Genomic DNA, 21,832 nt, shown 5'->3' with positions numbered 1-21,832 from the left:
TGTGTATCAAATAATATTTGTACAAGTACATGACGTAACGAATGTGTATTTTCTATGTCAATATACCCTAAGATATGCAAATTTCACCTTCAAAATAGGCATTGGTTTTTAAAACTTTGTCATGTTTTCCCTTTCTATAGGAAGAAAGTGGAATCCGTGGTCAAACTTCGCGATGCAATCCAGATATTCAATTCTAAGACCAACCGCAAACAATTTGTGTTCATAAACGCTTCTGATGACAAATCGCCGAGATCTTCGAAGCTTGTGTCGGACACGTTCACGGAGAGACCGCGAAGATGTGCGATAGTCGGCAACTCGGGCATTCTCCTGGGAAGCCAGTGTGGGAAGGATATTGACGCACACGACTTCGTGCTACGAATGAACCTAGCGCCGTTTGGCCGGGACTACGCGGACGATGTCGGATCGAGGACGACGATGACCACGATGAATCGCGTTCAGCTCATGCAGTCGATGCGGTGCGCTGAGAACCAGACGAGGTACGAGGCTGTGCCAGCGAGCCCACTGTGTGTCGATTTGTTGAGGAGACTGCGAGACGTCGGCAACGGAATCGTTTGGTACACGAAGGGCGGCTTTCGCGACCGACTCGACGTCGCTGCAGCGTGGGTACATCGGAATGGCCAGGGCAGTGGTCAGGGGGACATCAGATGGGCGTACAGTCCGCGGGTCATGGAGGGCATTTGTGCAAAGTTAGTGTATACATCATCATCCTCATCATCATTAATGTCATTTTTCATAAAACGTGTACAGATTAAAATCTTATCAGTTTCAACATGTTTAATGGTAAAGTTGCCTCGGAAGTGACAACAGAGGCATGAAATGCAAGACTGCGCCTCTACACACACACACACACACACACACACACACACACACATTAAAACACTCACACAAAAAACACACACATGCCTCATAATGCACAGATTAACTTATGTCACATTATGTTATATATTATACAACATACAATAACCAATATGTATGATTATAATTGTGTACTTATAGAGAAAGAGAGAAAAAAAGAGTGAGAAAGAAAGAGGGAGAGAGGAAACTATGAAGATGAGAGAGAAAGATAATCATAATAAACTGAATTAAAAAATAGTGGAACATCAATTTTCTAATTTTGATGCACACGTATTCTTTAGAAGCTCTAAGACTCTCAAAAATTTTTATTCTTAGTTTATATCAAAACTCACGAAAACAGTATCAAAGCATCGAACCAGAAAAATGTAGATTATAAAGAATTAATGACAATGCAGTACTTTAGGATGCAGTCAGGGAGGGTGAAAAACCGAACATTTCATAGCTTACAAATTTCAAGCATAATTTTTTGATTTCTTCATCTTGCGGGTGTAAATTCCTAAAATCCTATTCGTGTTTTCCTCAATATATAGCAAAGAATGATTAGAAAAATAGGAAAAATGTGCCCTCATTCAGGCTATAATTGGTTACTTTGCTTACTGTATGAGAATTATTCATGTTATAATACCTTTATTGAATAGATTCATAATATTCATTAACGAACTTTTGTCAAATCGCACCGTCAGTACAATACATGAAATATAAGTCTTGATTCTTTACTGCATAACTCCCAATTTTTTATATAATAGTAAAAATAGGAAATGCTATTAAATACAAGAAAAACATGCGTGTAAGTAAATTTGCAAGCTATGTTAAGGATTTATCTACCTCCTATAGTATCGATGTTTACTCCAATACGCACTTTATTGGATTTCAATAAAGTTATTTGTGTTGTCATGATTTGTTTCAATATCGTATCATAGCCAAACGATAAAAAAAAAGGACGCAGCATCAACAGGCACCAGAAGAATGAAGCAAAGGTTTAGAGTCTTCTTTTTCGAAGCGACTGACAATATTTTTCGTTGTTTTTCTTGTCTTTTTTACTTCAGATTATGGAAAAATAGGAACCCATCGACGGGTTTAATCGCATTCTCCCTGGCGAGCCTATTCTGCGAAGAAATCTCCCTGTACGGTTTTTACCCGTTCGAGAGGGATCCGTCAAACAGGACGGTCAGCTATCACTACTACGAACCGGAGAGCTCCATGAATTTCGTCTACAACAAGCACCGCATGCCCATCGAATTTCGCATCTTCAAATTCTTCGCCAGGATGGGTGGTTCACTCGTGACGGACCCCTGTAGGTGACAGCGACCTCGATCCCAAACCCCGGAATCCAAATACACGTTCGTCGGTTAAGAAATATGACAGCATAAATTAATGGTTATGGCTATTAACCCTCTATGTGCCTTGAGTGCCGATTGTCACAGAACACCTGATATAGCACTGTACACACTGCCCAAAGTCACTGGTACAGAAAAGTTTAAAGGTAGAATCATGGATTGTTCCTGTATGTGGCACGGTACGAATAATTCTTTCGATCATGATCAGGTAATGAATTGTGTACAAAATTTGGAAATAGAGACATTGTAGAGAATACTGTTCCAACAGCGTTCTTTTGCAATAATAATTGTGGCAGCAGCACGGGCCAGCACCTGCAGTTGCCTGATAATGTACAATAATTGCTGATCTCTTTTATCGAACGATCCCTTTAATGTAATATTATCGCTAAGAACACCACAGCCAGCAGGAGGAGTGGTGCAGACAGGGCATGAAGTGTCTCTGCGGAAGCAGTTGTCATGGGCGGGGTCGTCGGGGCGGACTGGGCCAGCATGTCGTAGTACCTGGCACGGGAGCCGTTGTTAGGCGCCGGATCGATCTCGAGGATTTCGCACATCAGCATGTACAGATCAACCTGATAGGGAGAGGATGCACAAAATCAGTAGATGCAGAGGATCATCGATTTGAATTTGATTACATTGCTGTTAGATAAAATTAAGTTCGCAATTGACAATTCTCTCAAGGACCTGCAAAAAAAAAGAGAAAAGAAATACTACTCAAGAAGAAGAATAAGACGTTTCACATACTAAGGTGACCGCTTACGACCATCGTCAAACAAATATGACAAAGATATACAGACAGGTACGTTTTATCAATAAATTTTGATAAGGATGTTCTAAGCTCAATGTTTTTCATACATTATCAAGATGAAATAACACACAATAGGACGTTTTATCATTAACGCATTTACTGGGTATTTATCTTTAGGGCGTCAGATCACAAACTAATAACAATTTGTCATGTGCAACGCTTTTGATTTGTACATGTATATTATATGGACAGGGATGGTGGAATCAGATTATGCCATCCTTTCAAATGCATTGAAAAAGAATACGGGAAGCTTCGTTTCCAACGCTATATAGTGATTTACAAAAAGCGTAAAGGTTTCTCAACAGCCAAAAGACCACTTTGTGCCTTGGTATGAGGTAGTGAGCAAATAAGATGAAACAAAAAACAAACACAACAACAACAAACTTAAACAAATGGTAAAATAGTTAGCATATTCATTTATGAATGACGCTTTGTAACTAAATACAATTTTTCACTGATTCATTTGCTTGTTTATTTTGTCTCCTTGTCTGTATGTGTGTTTACGTGTTTTTCATCTTTTCATCAACATGATTAACGAGTCTTGCGGATGACTGTATATAACAGCCATCTTCTCAGATGGAATATGAAACAAACAAACAAACAACGAACAAACAAACACATTTTAATCATCTCACGGATTCAAGAGGAGGCGCGCGGTGGGCCTTCTTGAAGTACGGACCCTGGGCGTAGAATGACGACTTCATCACCATCCACTGGTTGTCGTAGCCGTGGTCGGACCTGACGTCCACGTATGGGTGTAGAGCTTCCTGAAGCAATTGAAGAATTACAGCAGGTCAGAATAATAATGACCGAAGTAATTATGTCAAGTAGTGTCAGTTGAATGTAATTAATTATTGGATATAATCGGTCGGTGTTCTTTTATAATAAGCAAAATTCTACTATTTTACTGTTCAGAATGTCATCAAGTCCAAAATAGTTTCATTCTGTCTAGATTTTGGTTATTTTTATTTTGTATTCATAATTATCTATTATCATTTTGGTACACTCACACATACCCAAAGTGAACCCACACCCAAACATTTCATGTATATATACATAGATATATAAAGGCAAACACACACACACAACGCACACACACGTACACACTCACAAATATGTGTTTATGTAGTACATTACAAGTGAATTGAAATATACGATGAAGATTGAAGGTGTAAACGTGCTCACACTTATCAATGTGCTTATAGCGATTTTCAAGCGAAATGTTCTGAAATCACTGGTGTTAAAAAAAGATAAATTAAGTACGTAAACGGCATCATTCATTCTACGATCTTAAGGTCTATAGGCCTACCTGCGAGTGGATATGCCATCCGGGATCCACAAATCCCACAATGGGGAGGATGCGGGAATTGTCCCGGTAGTGAAACCGCTCGGGAATCTCCTCTCGTTTGTACACGTGCATGGCGGGATGTGCGTTCTTGAGAGCGTTGTACACCTGGAACAGGATTGGAATAGTTTGAAACAAGTCTTATGCAGGCATCACACTGTCCCGAATTTGAGCAAAGAAGGACACACGATAAAGGCTCCGGCATCAACGTTGTAAGCGGCTGCAAAATCTTTGGCCAGCCAGAAACACAAACAGAAGATACGAATGTCTTCTAATAGGGTCTTCTTTATCAACTAGTGTAGCATCTTCATTGTTACCACTGCTCTACCAGAGGGCCCTGCCATTATTATTACCCCAGCGTTACAGGTACCCATTTATACACCTGGGTCGAGAGGGACATGGTGGGTAAAAACTGCTTGTCCAAAGACGAAAGCGCTGGGCGGGAATCGAACTCGGGTCCTCCGATTGGGAGTCAGGAGTCTTATCGATTCGTATCGGTTGGTTTTATAATAAAGATTCACATCTTCTTTTGGCCTTGTAGTGTGGTTCCGGTGCCATCATGTGACTTTCTGTCGGCAGCGTACTGACAATATTTGCTTCGGCTGTTGATTGGCTTCTAACCATTTAGAAGTTCGGGGCCAACTTCGCGCGAAATTTAAAATTCCATATTCGTGTGGCTATCTTGTGCCAATTTATTGACAATTGTGACACCACCTTCGCTGACTCATATTGTAATAACAAAAGGGTGAGAGGTGTATTCGTTTCGTCAAGCTGTAGGCTACTTACCGTGTCGTTTGTTCCGTTCTTAGGAACAAGCTGGAACATGGGGCCGTAGTCGGTGACCCTAAAGTCGACATCCCGGAAATCGATGTAGTCGTCGAGGATGATGTACTTCTCGGTCTCGACGTTGATGTGGCCGTGGTCGCTGACCACGAGGACGTTGGTGTTTTCGTCAAGTCCGGTCTCAGCGAGGCGATCGAACAGGTAGCCGATATAACTGTCCACCTACGTGAAAGCAAATATGAAACTTGTGAATATATTGTGTTTAAATGGTTATTTCAAAATTGCATTGTTAACAATGAATTGTTTGAAATACTTCTTCTAAACGTGTCAATTTTGTTGCGATTATTCACATGCGGATAGGTTTTTGGAATAAAAAAAAAAGTGAAGATACATAGAGAGTAAATTGCAGGGAGAGTGATTTAGGACTGACCAATATTAATCAACATGTAGGTTATATACTGTAGTTAGTAGAGGTCGTTGACGTTATCAAAATTTTATTATTTGCAATTAAGAAAAGATATAGGAAACTCGTTGCATTTGTGTGATCATGAGAATCATGTGCCGATAATTTAGTGGATGTAAATGTTGTTTTGACATTTGAAGAAAGAGTGGCTGACCGATAATGACGTTCTCGCTTGGCAGGATCCCTGTATATGGCGCAAAGCGTGAAAATATTTGGCTTTCTTTAGCAATGCATTGTAATCAAGTAGGCCCTTATACTGTAAGGATCAGCAGCTCTTATGCATCATAACGATAGAGGCTTAGGCGATTTGTCTTACATACCTCATATAGCTTTTCAGTAGCGTTCACGGAACCGAGGCCGAACAGGTGGTTGTACTCGTCGGGGTTGTCGAAGTACAGGAAGACGAGGTCAAAGTCGTCGTCCTTCAACCACCTGATCGTATCATCGACTCGTTGTTTCATCGAGTAGTTGATGGTGAAGTACGTTCCCGCTGGCACGCTGATGTTCGGCTTAATGCCTAATTTCAGTGATAATGATATAATCTAGGATGATGTCCATAATGGTGATAATTCTAACAGATAATAACGGTGATGTACGATGATCATAATCGCGAACAACATTGTAATTACTGTTATCATGACTATCCTTATTTCTCTCAATGATGTTTCAATTTGCTATAAAAGGAAAGAAATGTAAGAAATGCATCCTGATGAACAGGAAAACTAACTCCTGGATACAGCATCAAAACAACAGTGTCCTTTATTCGCTTAAAGAGTCTTACCCGGCATGTAACAAACGTAGGCTGTGTATTTGACATGTTTTTACGTCATATAGCGGCCTTTCTGGTAGTCAAGTCAAGTAGTACATTCAACTATTTTTTTTTCTTATTTCTCTTCTTTGCTCATTAAATGGAGAAATGTTAAATGATATTGCAATCGAGGAAATTAGGGCGCCCTCTCTAGGTATTGATGAAGTTTGTCACGAAAAGACTTGCATTATCCAAAGTCAACATCTATCTATAACGTCACGTGTATGAATTTATAACAATTATTCTAAGGGCGGTGATTTAGGTCAGTCGGTAGTGCGTCTGCCTCCACATCCAAAGAACCCGGGTTCGATTCTCGAGTCTCGCCGAGCAATGTCGTGTGAAAGTATGCCATCCCCTTTCGTCAGTTTGTAAGAGGCAAAACACCCTGCTCCTCGTGAGTTAGATCCCACTTCACTCATTCATTGGAAAAAAGCAGCTTGCATATAGCCCGGTGAAATGGTCCATTTATCTACCCACACAAGAAAACGGGCCATAGACTGATGCCGACCCCTCGTGGTTCGCCCCAAGTGACTAGCAATAGTCAGCAAAAGGTATCAACCACGCACATTGTGCCATACGCTCAAACAATTTTGTGAGGTGAATCCGCTAAAAAAAAAAATAAAAGTTCTAACATATATTAAGCAAGCAACAATAATGGCTGATGTTTCCACAAAACGTTAGTTTACAATACATATGACCTTATCTCTGTTTATTTTTCTAAAAATCTCTTTTGAGAGTCTCATTATCATAGTGATCGCGGAAACCTCAGGGAAATATCAGGGGAAATATCCTTCCAGCCCCTCAAATATTACTTAATCTTGAGCTTCTGGTAACACATTGATGTCCTGTCATTGTTCCTTGTTATGTATTATTAATTTCTTTCTGTTTGTTTGTTTTTTAAACGCTAGACAAAGATAGCTGCAAAGTCCATAGCTTTTGCAGTGGGATAAAATCCAAGATGTGATTGGATCGTGATAATAACTGTGTACCCAGTGATAAGAATTAAAAAAAAAACACTTGAAGCTTCCGATTAGCAGAGAGATCAATAATCAAATTCCTAATGTACTAGTACGTCTATTAATCTTGCATGACGTTTGTGTGGAGTGACGGACGCATATCTTGTTTTCTCTCTCTTTCAAACTGCATGACCAAGGTTCAAAACTACTCCGTCAGATAATTAGATATAAAACTTAAACATTATGACACTGACAAACTGTCAACAAAACAGGCGGAAACACGTAAAATATGTAAATTTCATATTTTAGTGACCTTACCATTTTGTAGTTGGACATTCTAACTGAATTCCTCTTTATTTGTGAGAACAAATATCAGACGAGCACATTCCATGGTAGGACGTTTATCGTGAAGCTCAGACTGTGCTGTTACGTGCCTGTCCACAGACATACGCTTTCAACTTTATTTGAGCTGTTCTAACTATCTGGACGCCATGGAACTGCAAACATAACACCGAGGTCGGTGCAGCCAGCAATAGCTTTGAAGTTTTTCCTCTTCACGCCGAACCATACTGTCAACAGTCAAATTTACATCATCTCATAATATGTCAATGTTTTGACCATGTTTCGTATGGCATTTTCAGTTCCCTTGGACTCTGAGGATGAGAAAATGCAATTAGGCAAACAATTTAATTTGAAAAAAAAATTAGCCTCAATCCCCCCCCAAAAAAAACCCCAAAACAACGACAGCAACAAAAACAACAAAGAACGATGTTAGGCAGATGATTGATCAATGATCGGGATAACATATTTGCACAAGTATGATATTTCACATGAGTGCATCCAGACTATTCTCTTTCAGATAACACAAACAAACTAACAAGCAAACCATGAAACAACAGACAAACAAACAAAAAATGCTACTTCTCATTATTCTATTCATGATTTCCCTTTGAAGGATGATTATGATTTACTTTTTTTTTTCTTTGAAATTGCAGTAACCTTTTTTGTTTTTTCAAGTTTGTGACAACAATATCTTTCAGACATGATTACATAATTATAGTACCTTTGATCGGCACTGTGCCACCCGGATACATGATGACGGCGGCTGTAAGTCCCTGGAGAATGGCCGTAACCCACACCGGTTCTGCCCCGGTGTCGAACCACTCCGTCTTGTTGAGCGTGTTCGCGTACGACAACGTTCGCTCCCGAGTCACCGGGTCGAAATACAGATTGTGAATGGCGCCGTGGCTCTCCGGGTACAAGCCTGTCATCGGGTGGAGGGTGATTATGAAGTAAAACATTTGCTTCCATTTGCGTCCATCTCTGTTTTTGGTATTTACGTCAACAAAGTTTTGACAAGGTGCAGGAGTACCTCGTATCAATTTTATTAATTGTTACACAGTATCATAGGCTTGGTATATCCTGTTAGTGTATCCCTGCATAGGATGAACGGGGCCAGCCATTCTGGCAGTATGTTTTCAATAAAAGTTATAATGCATGTACATATTACGTTCATAAAGTTGACTTGTCAATACATTTCATACTATTACACCTTCAAACCCAAATGGAAATATCTATTCTTGTCGAGGGTGCATAGTCAATGGAATTATTGGAGATTGCTCACATTTTCACATAACCCATTACAATCTACGTATATGAATGACAACTGACATTCAGTTGGTTTAAAATGGAAGTGCATGGTAGTCATGAACGGATAAATAGGAATCGATGGTCTCTGATGGTTGGTGGACAATAATTAGAAAGACAAATGCCCGTACGGAATGAATTGACCAATAAACGGGCCGTGCACAATAATGCACATGACTCATGTTGCTATTGGGATAATTTGCGAACAATAATATTGACGCGCTGGTTACCTGTTGCTATGGAGTACATGGACGGACATGACAGGGTGACGAACACGCCGTCCAGCCAGTCAGCCCTCACGCCATTTTCTTCGATTCTCATCAGGCTGGGCAGGTCTTCGCCATACCGATCCCACCTCAGTCCGTCCGAGAGAAGCAGTACGAGCTTTTGCTGCAAGTCGAGGAAAATCATGTGGTGCGAGAATTTGGGTCCATCGATACGAAATTCGTAGCAACTTATGACGGGTTCATCCCGTTGCACGAGACCGGCATCCATGAGTCATACAGCCCACGAGTTCGACATTGAAAACGGGTCCAAGAGTCATACAGCTCATGAGTTCAACACTAGGCAAGTAATGTAATGCCCATATGAGTCCGACACTAGGCAAACAAGGTCCACGAGTCTGATACTATGTAAATAAGGCCCACGAGTTCGACACTAAGCAAACAAGGTCCTGCCATGAGTTCGACACTGGGTAAACAAGGCCCACGAGACCGACATAGCATCACTGGGCTCAGTGTGTTGGTCTCGTGGGCCTTGTTTGCTTTATAGTATCGAACTCATGGGCTTTGTTTGCCTAATGTCAGACTTATGGGCCTTATTTGCTTAGTGTCAAACACATAAGGCTGGTTGACTCGTTGAATGTATAACTCATGGGTTGTATGATTCGGGGGTGTCGGTCTCGTGACGTGCACCCCTTATGACTACTTCGTGTGTATGTGTGCCTGCGTTTGGGTGTTTGTCTTTGTATGTTCGTCTTTCGTGTGTATGTGTGTGTGCGTGTGTATGTGTGTTCAATTGCTTATTTACTTTCTACAACCTCATGTTGCACACTCTTTTTCAGTCAGACGAAAAGTGATTACGACTTTTGGTTGTCTTAAATGCGAAACACTGACTTGAGGTGAGGTAAGTTTCATCGAAGACGTGTAAAAAAAAAAAAAACCAGCAATACCGAAACTCTAGAAGTAATGAATAAATGATTAATTTGATTTGAGATCCCAATCAGCTTACTTAATTCTATCCCTTATTCCACATTTCACAAAAAATTCTTATGTATCAAATGAGCATGAAGTTGCGCCTTTGTTGAAATACATAGACCTACAACAAATCTCGATCAAATCAGGTCAAATGCAATCAGGTCAAATCCCTTTGATCCGTCTCTGCAGTTGTCGAAGGATTTAGCCAAATTACAACAGAGAAAAAAAAACACAATCATTGAAGAGCATGTCTTGCCACAATGGATTAGTGTTGAGATACGTTTGAGACATCCCGAGGTGTGTCAATACGACTAATGTTTCAGGACTACTAGCCGGCCAACACCAATGCATGTCTTTTGAGCTTAAAATGCCAGTTCCTCATTTCACGCATAAAGTTTGATAAATAATCAAGAAAAAGGTCTCAGAGATTCATATTATACGCTAAGATTCTGAAATTTTGACGAAACGATATTATGGACAAATAAAAAAAAATGAAATGACAGAATTTTGGCTCTTTCATCGTTGTCAAATAATTATCTTTTTTGTCCAATAAAAAAAAAAAGATATAGAATGTAAATCTTACCCTTGCAACAGCCACTTGCAAAGCCGTTAAACACAGCAAAGTGATGAACACAAGCGTACCCTTCATTCTTGCTGAGCAGCGTTGAAAACCGTGCGAACTCCGAAGAGAATTTTGAAAATTACTTACTTCGAATTAATTTACTTTGAATAAAGAGCTACCCCTATAAGCTGGTCTGAAATTGCGAAAGCCCAAGAACCATTGCAAATCTCCTGTCATACAACGTCGATGTTACTCCTTGTTGTGGACTCTGCGCTCATTAGTAGACTCCTTGGTATTCGTCTTCGTTTATGACTGATTAGATAAGACAATGAATTTGATTATCTGTCCCCTGGCGCAAGTGTGCAAATGCGTAGCGGGGTCAACATAATCTGCGTGCAACACCAAAAGTTCTGTCTTAGAAACATCAAAGACAGGCAGCTAGAAACATCAACAGGTAGAGCTACTGCTCGGGACAACATACAAGCCGAGTCTACTATGCAATTATGTAATAACGTTTCCAATTATGCAATAATTTCATGACATCTGAAAAGATGATAAGTAGAAACAATTCCACCTATAGCTTTGGTAAGAGAAGGGTTCAAATGTCTTCATTTAATCAAGGACAAAACATGTATACCTAAGTAATGTTATTTTTTTCCAAAAACATATTTGAAATAAAAACACGAAACACCAAGAACCGTATTAAGCATCTGGTCTAACAACACAAGATTCATTCGCTTCCATTATTACTCATGATATTCTAGGCAAAATCATCAGTCCGTATTGTAGATGGTTATATGCTCACAAATACGAATAAGCGCTTTGGTGCTGGAAATTCTCAAAGATAACTTAGACCTGGGAGCAAATAACAAATGTTTAAATGTGCCTTACACTCCTTACTCATGCAATGCATACAATTGTATTATACAGTGTATGTACTGGAATGTGCACTCTTGAACAAGTAGGTCTACACACACACACACGTACGCATTTAAAGAGGGTCAAAACACACCATATACTATGCTTTTGTGTGTGCATGTGCGTGTGTGTGTATATATATATATATATATATATATATATATATATATACACATATGTGTGTGTGCGTGTGTGTGTTTGTGTGTATAAGGAGAGACAGACAGACAGACAGAGAAGGAGAGAGAGAAGAGAAATTTGAGCCTTGAAAATACCATCAAAAGTATTAGCCTCTGTTAATGTTATTACTGCACGAGACTCCGCTAAGCTGTTACACAGAGTGATGGCAAAATAAAATCATTTTGAGACAACACGTTCTTGTATGTGATTTAATTACGTGATTATTTCCACCATCGCAACTACTTCCCCAAAATATCTGTTATAGGATTTCAGCCAATATCATACGTCTATAATATTTGTCTGCGACGATCTGTTGCTTTGGCAGCATTATCTAACGCTAACACTTAACAGACATGAAACGAAGTCAGCGGGATGTGCAGTCACATTATCTTGCATGTGGCAACCAGTGTCCTACATTTATCGCTTGTTTCTCAGTACTTTGTGATTACCACAACGGTAGGATAAGAACTGGATGTGATAGAACAGACAGCTGCAGTTGCCGACTGCGATAGCGATCGCGATCGCGATCACAACCACACGTCATTAGGTGATCGATTATCCTATTGATCAAACTGGAACTTGTGACCTTTTAGTTGGGTTTAGAATAAAGTTATACGCTGGACCAATCCTCACGACGGGATCTTTGTTTTCAAGAGGATTCCATGTGCCCTCACTTGAAGCAGACAAAACGAAACAAATCTAACATCAACCCCCCCCCCCCCCCCCCCCAAAAAAAAAAAAGACCACATTTGAAATTAAAGACAAAAATAACAATAGAACAGCAATTAGAGGAGTCAACACAATTTAGCGGACACATGAACACAGGCCCGGCATGCAGAAGGTAGCTGCTCTTTCTTTTCTTTTTTTTTCTTTTTTTTTTTTGGAGGGGGGGGGGATGGGGGGTGGGGGGGAGGAGTCACTTAAGTTCTTGTCACGTCAAATTATAGGAATGACAGAGGTATTTTTAATACATGCAAACCTGTTATCTAGACACTTAGTAAGATGTCACGAGAAAAGATGATACGAGAAACGATGACATTCATTAGAATTGATGATGTTGAAGAAGATGAAAATCATGTTATTGGTAGTCACATTGATGACGATGGACAAGATAGCAATAAAGCAGACGGATCAGATAATGTGTAAGAAAATGGTGACTTTCATATGGGTAGGAGACAAGTACAGTGAAGCAAAACAGTAAAGGCAGAGTCCGATGATGTTAAAATCTTTGTTTATTTACCATAATTAGTCGCCACACGCAGCGTTAAACTAAATGACCTCAATTATCTTTCACTGTCTCAGCTTTCATTTCAGACAGTGCATTGTGTCACTGGGGTCTTTTGTCACACATTCACCACATGCAGAGTAGAAGGCTCCCTCTGGTGTCCAACTGCTGTAAACGTCATTGTCTCGAAGATGCTTGCATTTAGACCGTGCTTTGACGAGGCAGTGCACTCCCGTTTATAACGAAGTACTCGAGACCTCTGGTTTTCTTTCGTCATATCGAAATTTCGTTTCATCGAAATTTCGTTACAGGCGAGCAAAGGCTATAATTTACCGATGATAATTTTTGGGCTTGAATTTTAACCTCGCTGTAATTTCATCATATCCGCGTTCGTTATAACGGGAGTGCATTGTATGGGTTAAACCTCTCAAAACAAGGGCTATCTCGACAAAATATCATTCTTCACCACTCACACCAGAAAGCAGGAAAGAATCCATTATTCGTTTAAACCACACATCGCAGCTGAAGTGAGTGACTCGTAGTGAAATAAAATAAACTCGAACTCAAACTCAAACTCAGTCACGCATTACTTCCAAACGAAAATTCTGCGATTGGCTGCTAATAAAGGCATTAGATAGACTGAGCATGGATAACGCTGTAGTTTCAACATCTATATATCATCTTTCAATCTATCACCCTACATTCTGTTAAGGCGGCAAGGCAATGTAATTCAATTCGATTCAATTCCATCCAGTTCAGTCTCTTCAATCAAAATCCACTTCATTTCAGTCTGGTCAATCAAATAAATAAGAATTTGATTTGATTTAACTCAGCACATCGTTCAACGCAGCATAGCTCTTGATCATGCTTGAACTCTCACGATCACAGGAACTCTGGACACCATACGAGTTTGTTCGATTTCTCGCATGATAAGACTTTTCAAGAATTGCAAATAACAACGTGGTGCTCCTGATGTTGTCACCAAAGATTAATTCCAATTTGACTGAGCTTAATGCTTGGACCTGGTAATCTTTAATGATTAGCATTGGGTACATGCATAGCACATATAATCGTGCTTCAGACTTTAACACTAACTCTTTTGCACGCTATAGCAAGCTTGCAACTTTGCAACTCTATTTTTTCTGTGTGCCAGCTTTAATAGGTAAGGTACGTAAGCCCTAAGTATGCACCTTAGGTAGAGATTGATGCTATAATCTATAGAGCAAACCTGTCCTTCTGGTAACACGAACATTTAAGATATTTCGATATTATACAAAGTTTTTAGGTGCCTGGTGAACATTTTTAAGTAGATCGACTGTCGGAAGTAAGGGTCGGAAAAAGAGAAGCAGTTTATGCGTTCATGATAAATCTTTTTAAAGTGCACACAGCTATAATTCCCTTCGAAACTTCTTTCCCAAAAGGGCTACGAATGAACGAATGAATAGTTGATGTAATCTATACAATCATATAAAATCCTTACATATGTAGGATTTTCTCCTTTTTTGTCATTATCTGTGGGACACTGTGCTCTATGCATTACCAAAATGTAATCAAAACAGTGTTAAGTAATGCTTCAAATTCGGTGAAACCCTCGCGTGTGCCTTTAATTCCTTTTCCTGTCACGGATGATAGTGCTTGTCAGAGCTCACTTTAAGGAGGGGGGGGGGGACCACTGTGGTAGAGATATAACGGTTCGTCTTGCCTTTCCGTCGCGCGCCGCAATGGCGCCTTTCTTCGCGGCATTCGTCTTCATTCTGCCGACAGGGGGAGGCATTTCGGGTCCACTCTCCTTGTCAAAACGTCACAGGCAATGTTGTCAGAGGTAGGGATAGAGTTAAACGTCTCGTCATGGCGGACAATGGAAGACGAGAAGGCGGGAATGGAGAGATCTGTCTGATACGAGATGGTATTGCAAAGCAGGCAACAATCAAAGTGGGTGCTAAGATTCTTGTGATTTCATATTATAATGTAATGCCATTAGACCTGATTTGTTCTGAAGGTCCTAGCTTGTGGGGACGTAATTGATGTGGGGAAAGAACCATTTTAGAAGACAATACGTGAAAAACATTTTACTAGAATAACTTGCAAAGAGTAATGTAGAAGGAATTATGCTGAAGACCCTTTGGTGAAAGGTATCCTTAGCTACAGTAACAATATAATATAAGTCAGAATGCAAAAGACACATTCTGTCTACATAATGTATGTAAGATGTAAGGTGAACATACAAAAGGGACTCGGGAAAAAAAATGAGCAACCGTTAATACCAATTGTCGGCGGATATCCTCGTATTAACAGAGGATGATTTTACGATTTAAAAAAATCAATCATGACATCATCAACTGCACAACGTCGATACAATAAAAATATTAAAATCAGTAATTCCTCATTTCGTGTTTTTTTTTTCAGTTATCTTTTTGTAAGTCTTTATCAGTGCGTTCTTGTCTTAAACGGTCTGGCAGTCATCTTTTTTTTCGGGGGGGGGGGGGGTAGGGTGCAAACATTTCCACTAATCAGGAAGGCATTGTAATCATCGTCAATATTATTATCATCTTCAACACCACTATCTTTCACTGCCATCATCATCTTCATCGTCCATATTTTCACAGTGTTTCTCACATTAACACTACAACAGTGATATGATATCCCCGAAGTTGTCGTCATTGTAAACATTCATTGTAGCATATGAAGAGTTTGTTCGCAAAAACCGATAAGTCCATTTTTGAAGATTTTGAAGATTTTGAAGTACGGTATCGGTCATAAAATACAAAATAATACCTTTTAAAATGATATATTGGTCACTACATATAAAGGTACATTTTTGAAGTTATGGTCAAAAGAAGCAAAAATTTTCGTATTATTCTTTTTATTTTTCTTGACATTTAATCGCAAATATCTCCATTTGGTAAATATGGACTTATCGGTTTTTGCGAACAAACACTTCATATTCTTGATGATCTTGAGTACTGATGGTGATGTTATACTATTAGAGGAATGTAGATAATATAAGACATATGGGAATAGTGTGATGTTTTACAGGAGAAGACAGTAGATTCTTAGATCATCTTTTTCCTCAGGAAATATCGTCAGCTTTCCTCCGAACTTTTATGACTGGTTTTCATATTTTTGATTGATCCCATATACAAAGGAAGGCAAATGCATACTGAATGAAATTGGATAGATAATATCATATATTATTATCCATACAGAGGATTTTTAGAGCCCAAATACAAGTGTTATTTTGTCGACGCACCTCATAACCTCCGACCCACTTAGAAAGTTTGTTGATCTCGACCAATATTTTTTCCGAGGCGACCAATATTTAAATTGGACAGCAAGAAGGGGATTCCCCAAAGTTCTTATAAACTGCACCTTGATTGGTTGAGATATACGAGATGACCCGAAATGTGAAGTAAAAACGTCTGTGATTGGTCAATCACGAATTAACTAAAATATCTTTTTCTAAAATTCTGTGTTTATATTGTGTAACTAGACTTATTTCAAGAACAGAAGATTTGTTTTGGCCTAGTTCGACGTTGATCTAAGTTTTCTTTGGAATGTACATCAAAATACATAGATCACTGTTTTATTTGGGAATGAAGTGGATTAACTTGCACAGAAGAGTGTACCATACCCCATGTCAGGATCAAGTACAGTAGGAGACCATACAGCACTCAGAAACAGAAAGGGTAAGTGAAAATATTCTTTGCTAAAATCCTCTGTAGGATAATAATGATAATATTGGGTGTCCTATTCTCGGTCAATACAAGGAAATATTGGACTAGCTAAGCAAAATATTGGACTCGTCTTCGACTCGTCCAATATTTGTACATAGCTCGTCCAATATTTCCTTGTATTAACCTCAAGACCATCCAATATTATATAAATATTGTATTGGTGCGCAAACTATTTTCGGAACGTAAGCCTTACTGTGTAAGAGTAGTCGTGAGCAAAAGGCAAATTAATTTCGGTTCATAATAATTCTGGAGGAAATTTCGGCATCAACAGGTGTATTTCTTTCAGTCTCTCTGTTTCTCGTAAAAGTTTGATATTACTTGTCGCCACTAGCCAAATCTAAATTAACATATCGGGTTAATCTTAAGTGTAGATCAGGAGGAAAGGTCCTTTAGTCCCATGAACCCTTTTGCATGTAGTTGCTTTCCGAGCAAGCTTCATCGAACACACCTAGATAAACACAGTGCCAAATTTATAATGAACAAGGAAATATAGAGCGAGAAATGTAACAGCAGAGACAGTTGAAGGGGATGGCTAGTAACTGATCAGTGGAAATCAGTGGGAATGCTGGGGGATGATTGTTCCAATCCTTGCGGAATTAATTTAAGAGTACATTATATGTTTATTGTTGTGTGAAAATTATTTGCTTCAGAATGGTCTCATATTCAAGTAATGTGCAGTGCAATGTTTCCAGGTTAGCATGCCTGTACAGTGTCGGGGCGATCCACAAGGATTGGAACAATCATCCCCCAGCATTCCCACTGATTCCCACTGATCAGTTACTAGCCATCCCCTTTAACCCTAGCTCCTGACAACAAGGGGACTTGCCTCACATAGCAACAATTAGTGCATGAATATTTGATTTCAAGCACTGAAGCCTATTTTATAGAAATAAATGCTTATATTGCTTGTGACTAGGTACTGAGGGAAAAAAAATGAGGAAACCGGTAAATTGGATGAGGAGAGAAGAGCGCAGGTTTCTGTGACAACATGTGGAGGGTTGGAGGACGAGAAGAAAGAGTGACAGTGACTTTGTGATGAAGAAAGCTGGTGAGATAGATAGGTAGATAGATAGGGGAGGCGGAGAGATCACTGTATCCTTCTCGCTCTACGATACCAGCACATCATCTCACTCTCCCTCCCTCTCTCTACTCTCTTCCTCTCTCCAGGTGTGGTCTTTCTTTTCCTCTGCACTGCCACGGTATCAGTGCGTCGTGGATTCATTAATAATTCCACAGCTCCCACGTCTTGTGATTTGCACTCTGGAGCATTACCAGTCGAGCGAGCTAACAGTCACAGATGAAGTGCGAGCGAGCAGCGCGCCTCTATGATTAGTCGACGTCGAGGCACACTGATCAACCAACCTACAACTAATCATTACCCCCCTTTGGCTTGCGAGCGGAGAGCGAGGCGCATGAAGACTGAGGGAGCCCGCGCGCGCGCGTTCTAACTTATTCGTTTTAGCATTTGCGGAGTCGGTGAACCTTCTTGAACCAAATGTTGAAAGTGATGCTAACCAGATCGGATTTGCAGTACCTTCATGTTGGGTAGCCCATCGCATCTGATCTAATCTGTGGAATACGACTTGTTTATCGTTAATAATAACGTGGGGACACGTAAGCGATAACGCGGAGATGGAGCCATAATAATCATCGTCGTGCACACACGAACCTACATTTTGCCCAGAGCGTGCAATTTCTTCCGCCGTCCACCTCCACTCCGTATGGGATGTTATGCTCCTTAATCACAGCCGGCCGAAGATTATGAGGATTCAATCGCCTTAGCAACAAGCTGGATGGAAGATTACATCATCTGAGCAGCGGCGTGTATCTGTTGTCCATGGGGGTGAGTCTGATTTTTCATTACATGTTAGGACCTCTTTTCAGCTGTTGGTGGGATGTTACGTTTGGCCTGTTGAAAATAACTGATTTAGTATCCAAAATAGACTTGCGTCTAGCCATACCCCATTTGACAATGGTTAAGGAAACGCATGGTTGTCGTGAGTGCTATTATTGAGCTTATGCAATCATTGTCATTGCTGCTGTCTTCAGCGTATCTTACCGTGTTATAGCCAAAATGATTGCAAGTGAACTGATTTTCCTTTTTTTTTCGTGTAATTGTATCAGTGATGCTAAACTATTCTCATTGTCATCGTAAGCAGTATTGTAAGCAGAGGTAGAAGAAGTCACAGCAAGCAGATTCATCGGGCTACAGATTTTACAATTGTATTTATCTAGCGATCATTTTGGTTCTAATTTCACGTCACTTTATGTTACTACTACTTCCTAGGTAAGGTAGGTAAAAAAATCAACAAGCGGGTAATTTGACAACCTTCCCCTTTTTTCCTCACAAAAAGTAAAAAAAAAAAAACCACAACAACCATATGCATGTATATACATAATAATAATAGTCTGAAGTTATCATCTGGGAAGCGTCAGCTTTCCCAGTTTTCTGTCTTTTCTTCTTCTTTTTTCGCCATGTATCTAAGAAGAATGAATTTGCTATTGCATTTCATGGATGGAATGGATGTATATAGTGACGTTATTAAACTCGGAGAAGAATTGAGGAGGAGGGGGAGAGCGAATGAAAGTGAAAGAAAGCCAGACGGACAGAAAGAATGAGAGAAAAGGAGAATGGAAAGACAAGGAGAGGGAGGAATGGGGAATCAGGAAGAGATAGAGATGGAGGGGAGAGAAGAAGATAGGAGAGGAGAACTGGAAGGAGAGAGGGAGAGGGAGACGGAGGAAGAGGTGAGTGAGAGATGGTGAGCGGCGGGGTAGGGGGGGGGGGGTACAAGAGCTATCGAGGATTGGATTGGAAGAGCTTCGGGATGAAGTACGACCGACACGGCATGATGGCGGAGAACAGTAGGCCTACCACAGACAACGCCATGAGCCGCCGAGTGTATCAAGTCACATACATGGTCCATTTCCTTCTGATGGAGGATACCCATTACCCGTTTCGCTCGCATCCTTTTATCATACTGGCGCATCGCTTTCGTTCATTGACTCTCTCCCCCTCGATTTTCCCCTCTTCCTCTCTTTCTTCTTTTCCCAGTTTTCTATATATATTACGCTCTTTCTTTTTTTTTTCTTAACTACGCATTCTCTCTCGCATATTCGCTGGAAAGCGACAATGCTTCCGTCCTATCTCTATCTCAAAGATGTATTGGCTCCTTTGAGTCTGGGTATACGTATAAACATTACCTGGCTGATTATTACGTGCATGTTTTGTCTTGTGTGTATGTGTGTGTGTGTGTGTGTGTGTGTGTGTGTGTGTGTGTGAGTTTGTGTGTGCGCGCGCGTCTCTCTCTCTCTCTCTCTTTCTGTCTCTCTCCCTCTCTCTCTCTCTCTCTCTCTCTCTCTCTATATATATATAATTATATATACACATATATATAGTATAAAATTGAAACAAAGAAAGGGAAAACTGACCAGAAACAACCTAATCATAGATAGTGAAAACTTAAAAGCAAAGAAATATATATATGCCCATATTGCGTGTATGTGTATTATGTGCAGTTTGTATGTGTATGTGACCAATCAGATAATCGCAGGGCCTTCTGGAAGAAAAGCGGTTACATTGAAGAGGCTACCCTGGGTAAATAAGACTATGTTTTTACTAGTTTCCTTTGTATGATAATATGTGACCTCCCACCCCGAAACCCACAAAATAAAGTAGGCCAAAATGAATTTCCACTTTTCTCAAAAGTTAAAAAGAGCATGCTCTAAAAGCGTTAAGATGATGATACTAATTGTTGAAATGTGTCTGTCCTAACGCATTAAAAAGTGATTGACATAAGAGAGGAGCTATATTCGGTGCAGTTTCAAAATAAAGGGAGAAAAGAGAATTGGAGAGTAGGGTCACTCAGGCGTGATGCGCGGAAGTATCAATTTCCAATTTAAGCAGCGCCTGTCCCCCAAAGTATGGTCCAGAAAAAATGCTTATATCTCGAATCCAGTTATGTTTTATGCCGCCAAATTTTGACAGTAGGTAGAGAAAAGACTACTCTCCAAGGTAAGACAAACTTTAGAAATTTGAGTTGGTCAACCCAAGTGTTAATTTTAGTACAATACAGAGAATCCTAATCTGTGACTTTTTGTGGGTTTTGAGTTGGGCAGTCATTTTGATTGTAAGATGATATTACTTGACGAATCAAATAATGTGGCTCGAGGATGTCATTTTTGACATGAGGATTAACACTTGAGACCATGACTAATCAAAACCATTGCTGTTTCTCCAAAAAAAAAATCATCTATAAGTTCATGAAGTTAGGAAAAGGAAATACTTGACAATTAAAGTCAAACATTTCAAAACTTTGGTAGAATACTGTATCATCTTTTTTTTCTCTCTCTCTCTTTGCCCCCCCCCCCTCCTTTCTTTTTTGTGCTTCCGCTTAAACGTGAAAGGTGACTTACTAATTTGATAACTGACTGATAATTTGACAACGGATGAGTGCAATTTACGTCACACTGATTGCCACTGAATGATTTCTCTGCGGGGGAGAATTTTTATGATGGCTGACTGGGCCTCTGGAGATTTTAGATGCTTTGAATGCACACGTTAACACCGGCCACAAAAAAAGAAGGAGAAGGGGAAATGATATCGAGAAGTATATGCTTGTCAATTTTCACGTCGTCACGGCTCAAATTTTCCACCATGCTTGTCGGAAGTATTCATACAGTTAACCTAGAAGTACTTCAATGCCTGTATAAGGCCTCATAATTCATTTCAAAACTCTTTCCTTCTGTATCGCTTTTTATTCATTTCCGTTCTGTATTTTTAGGCCTGGGGCGATGGCACCTTTGCGTCTATATAGTCCTTTGTCCATCGATTGACGTTCGATTATAGTTTATTTTGCAATACAGTAATTTCATCTTAAATCCACACACAGACACGCAGTACACACGTAAACGTGCATGTAAAAGACACACACACTGATGCATACATGTACATATGTTTTAAGATATCGCGTTTTCTGATAATTATGTACATACAT

The 21,832-nt window shown here is 39.8% G+C and overlaps 2 protein-coding genes across 2 annotated transcripts; one reads left to right on the top strand and one right to left on the bottom strand.

The window, feature by feature from the left end:
* Positions 1 to 274: 274 nt before the first annotated feature.
* LOC139729403 (alpha-2,8-sialyltransferase 8B-like) lies at positions 275 to 2,178 on the top strand. Its single transcript, XM_071640331.1, has 2 exons — positions 275 to 707; positions 1,923 to 2,178. The coding sequence occupies exons 1-2, from the start codon at positions 379 to 381 to the stop codon at positions 2,176 to 2,178; spliced, it is 585 nt and encodes a 194-aa protein (XP_071496432.1). The 5' UTR covers positions 275 to 378.
* Positions 2,179 to 2,581: 403 nt separating this feature from the next.
* On the bottom strand, positions 2,582 to 10,897 carry LOC139729402 (ectonucleotide pyrophosphatase/phosphodiesterase family member 7-like). The gene is made up of 8 exons (XM_071640330.1): positions 10,803 to 10,897; positions 9,254 to 9,413; positions 8,440 to 8,640; positions 5,933 to 6,129; positions 5,153 to 5,371; positions 4,331 to 4,474; positions 3,657 to 3,788; positions 2,582 to 2,785 (listed from the first exon to the last, which is right to left on the bottom strand). The coding sequence occupies exons 1-8, from the start codon at positions 10,866 to 10,868 to the stop codon at positions 2,582 to 2,584; spliced, it is 1,323 nt and encodes a 440-aa protein (XP_071496431.1). The 5' UTR covers positions 10,869 to 10,897.
* Between the last annotated feature and the right edge of the window lie 10,935 nt (positions 10,898 to 21,832).

This window comes from Diadema antillarum, unplaced genomic scaffold (assembly GCF_040938485.1).
Source record: "Diadema antillarum isolate AM-2024a unplaced genomic scaffold, OU_Dant_1.0 seq00000238_RagTag, whole genome shotgun sequence".
In the NCBI taxonomy this organism is placed as follows: Eukaryota; Metazoa; Echinodermata; class Echinoidea; order Diadematoida; family Diadematidae; genus Diadema; species Diadema antillarum.
The sequence above is the reverse complement of the archived record's forward strand: the minus strand, read 5'-3'. Positions and strand labels throughout refer to the sequence as shown.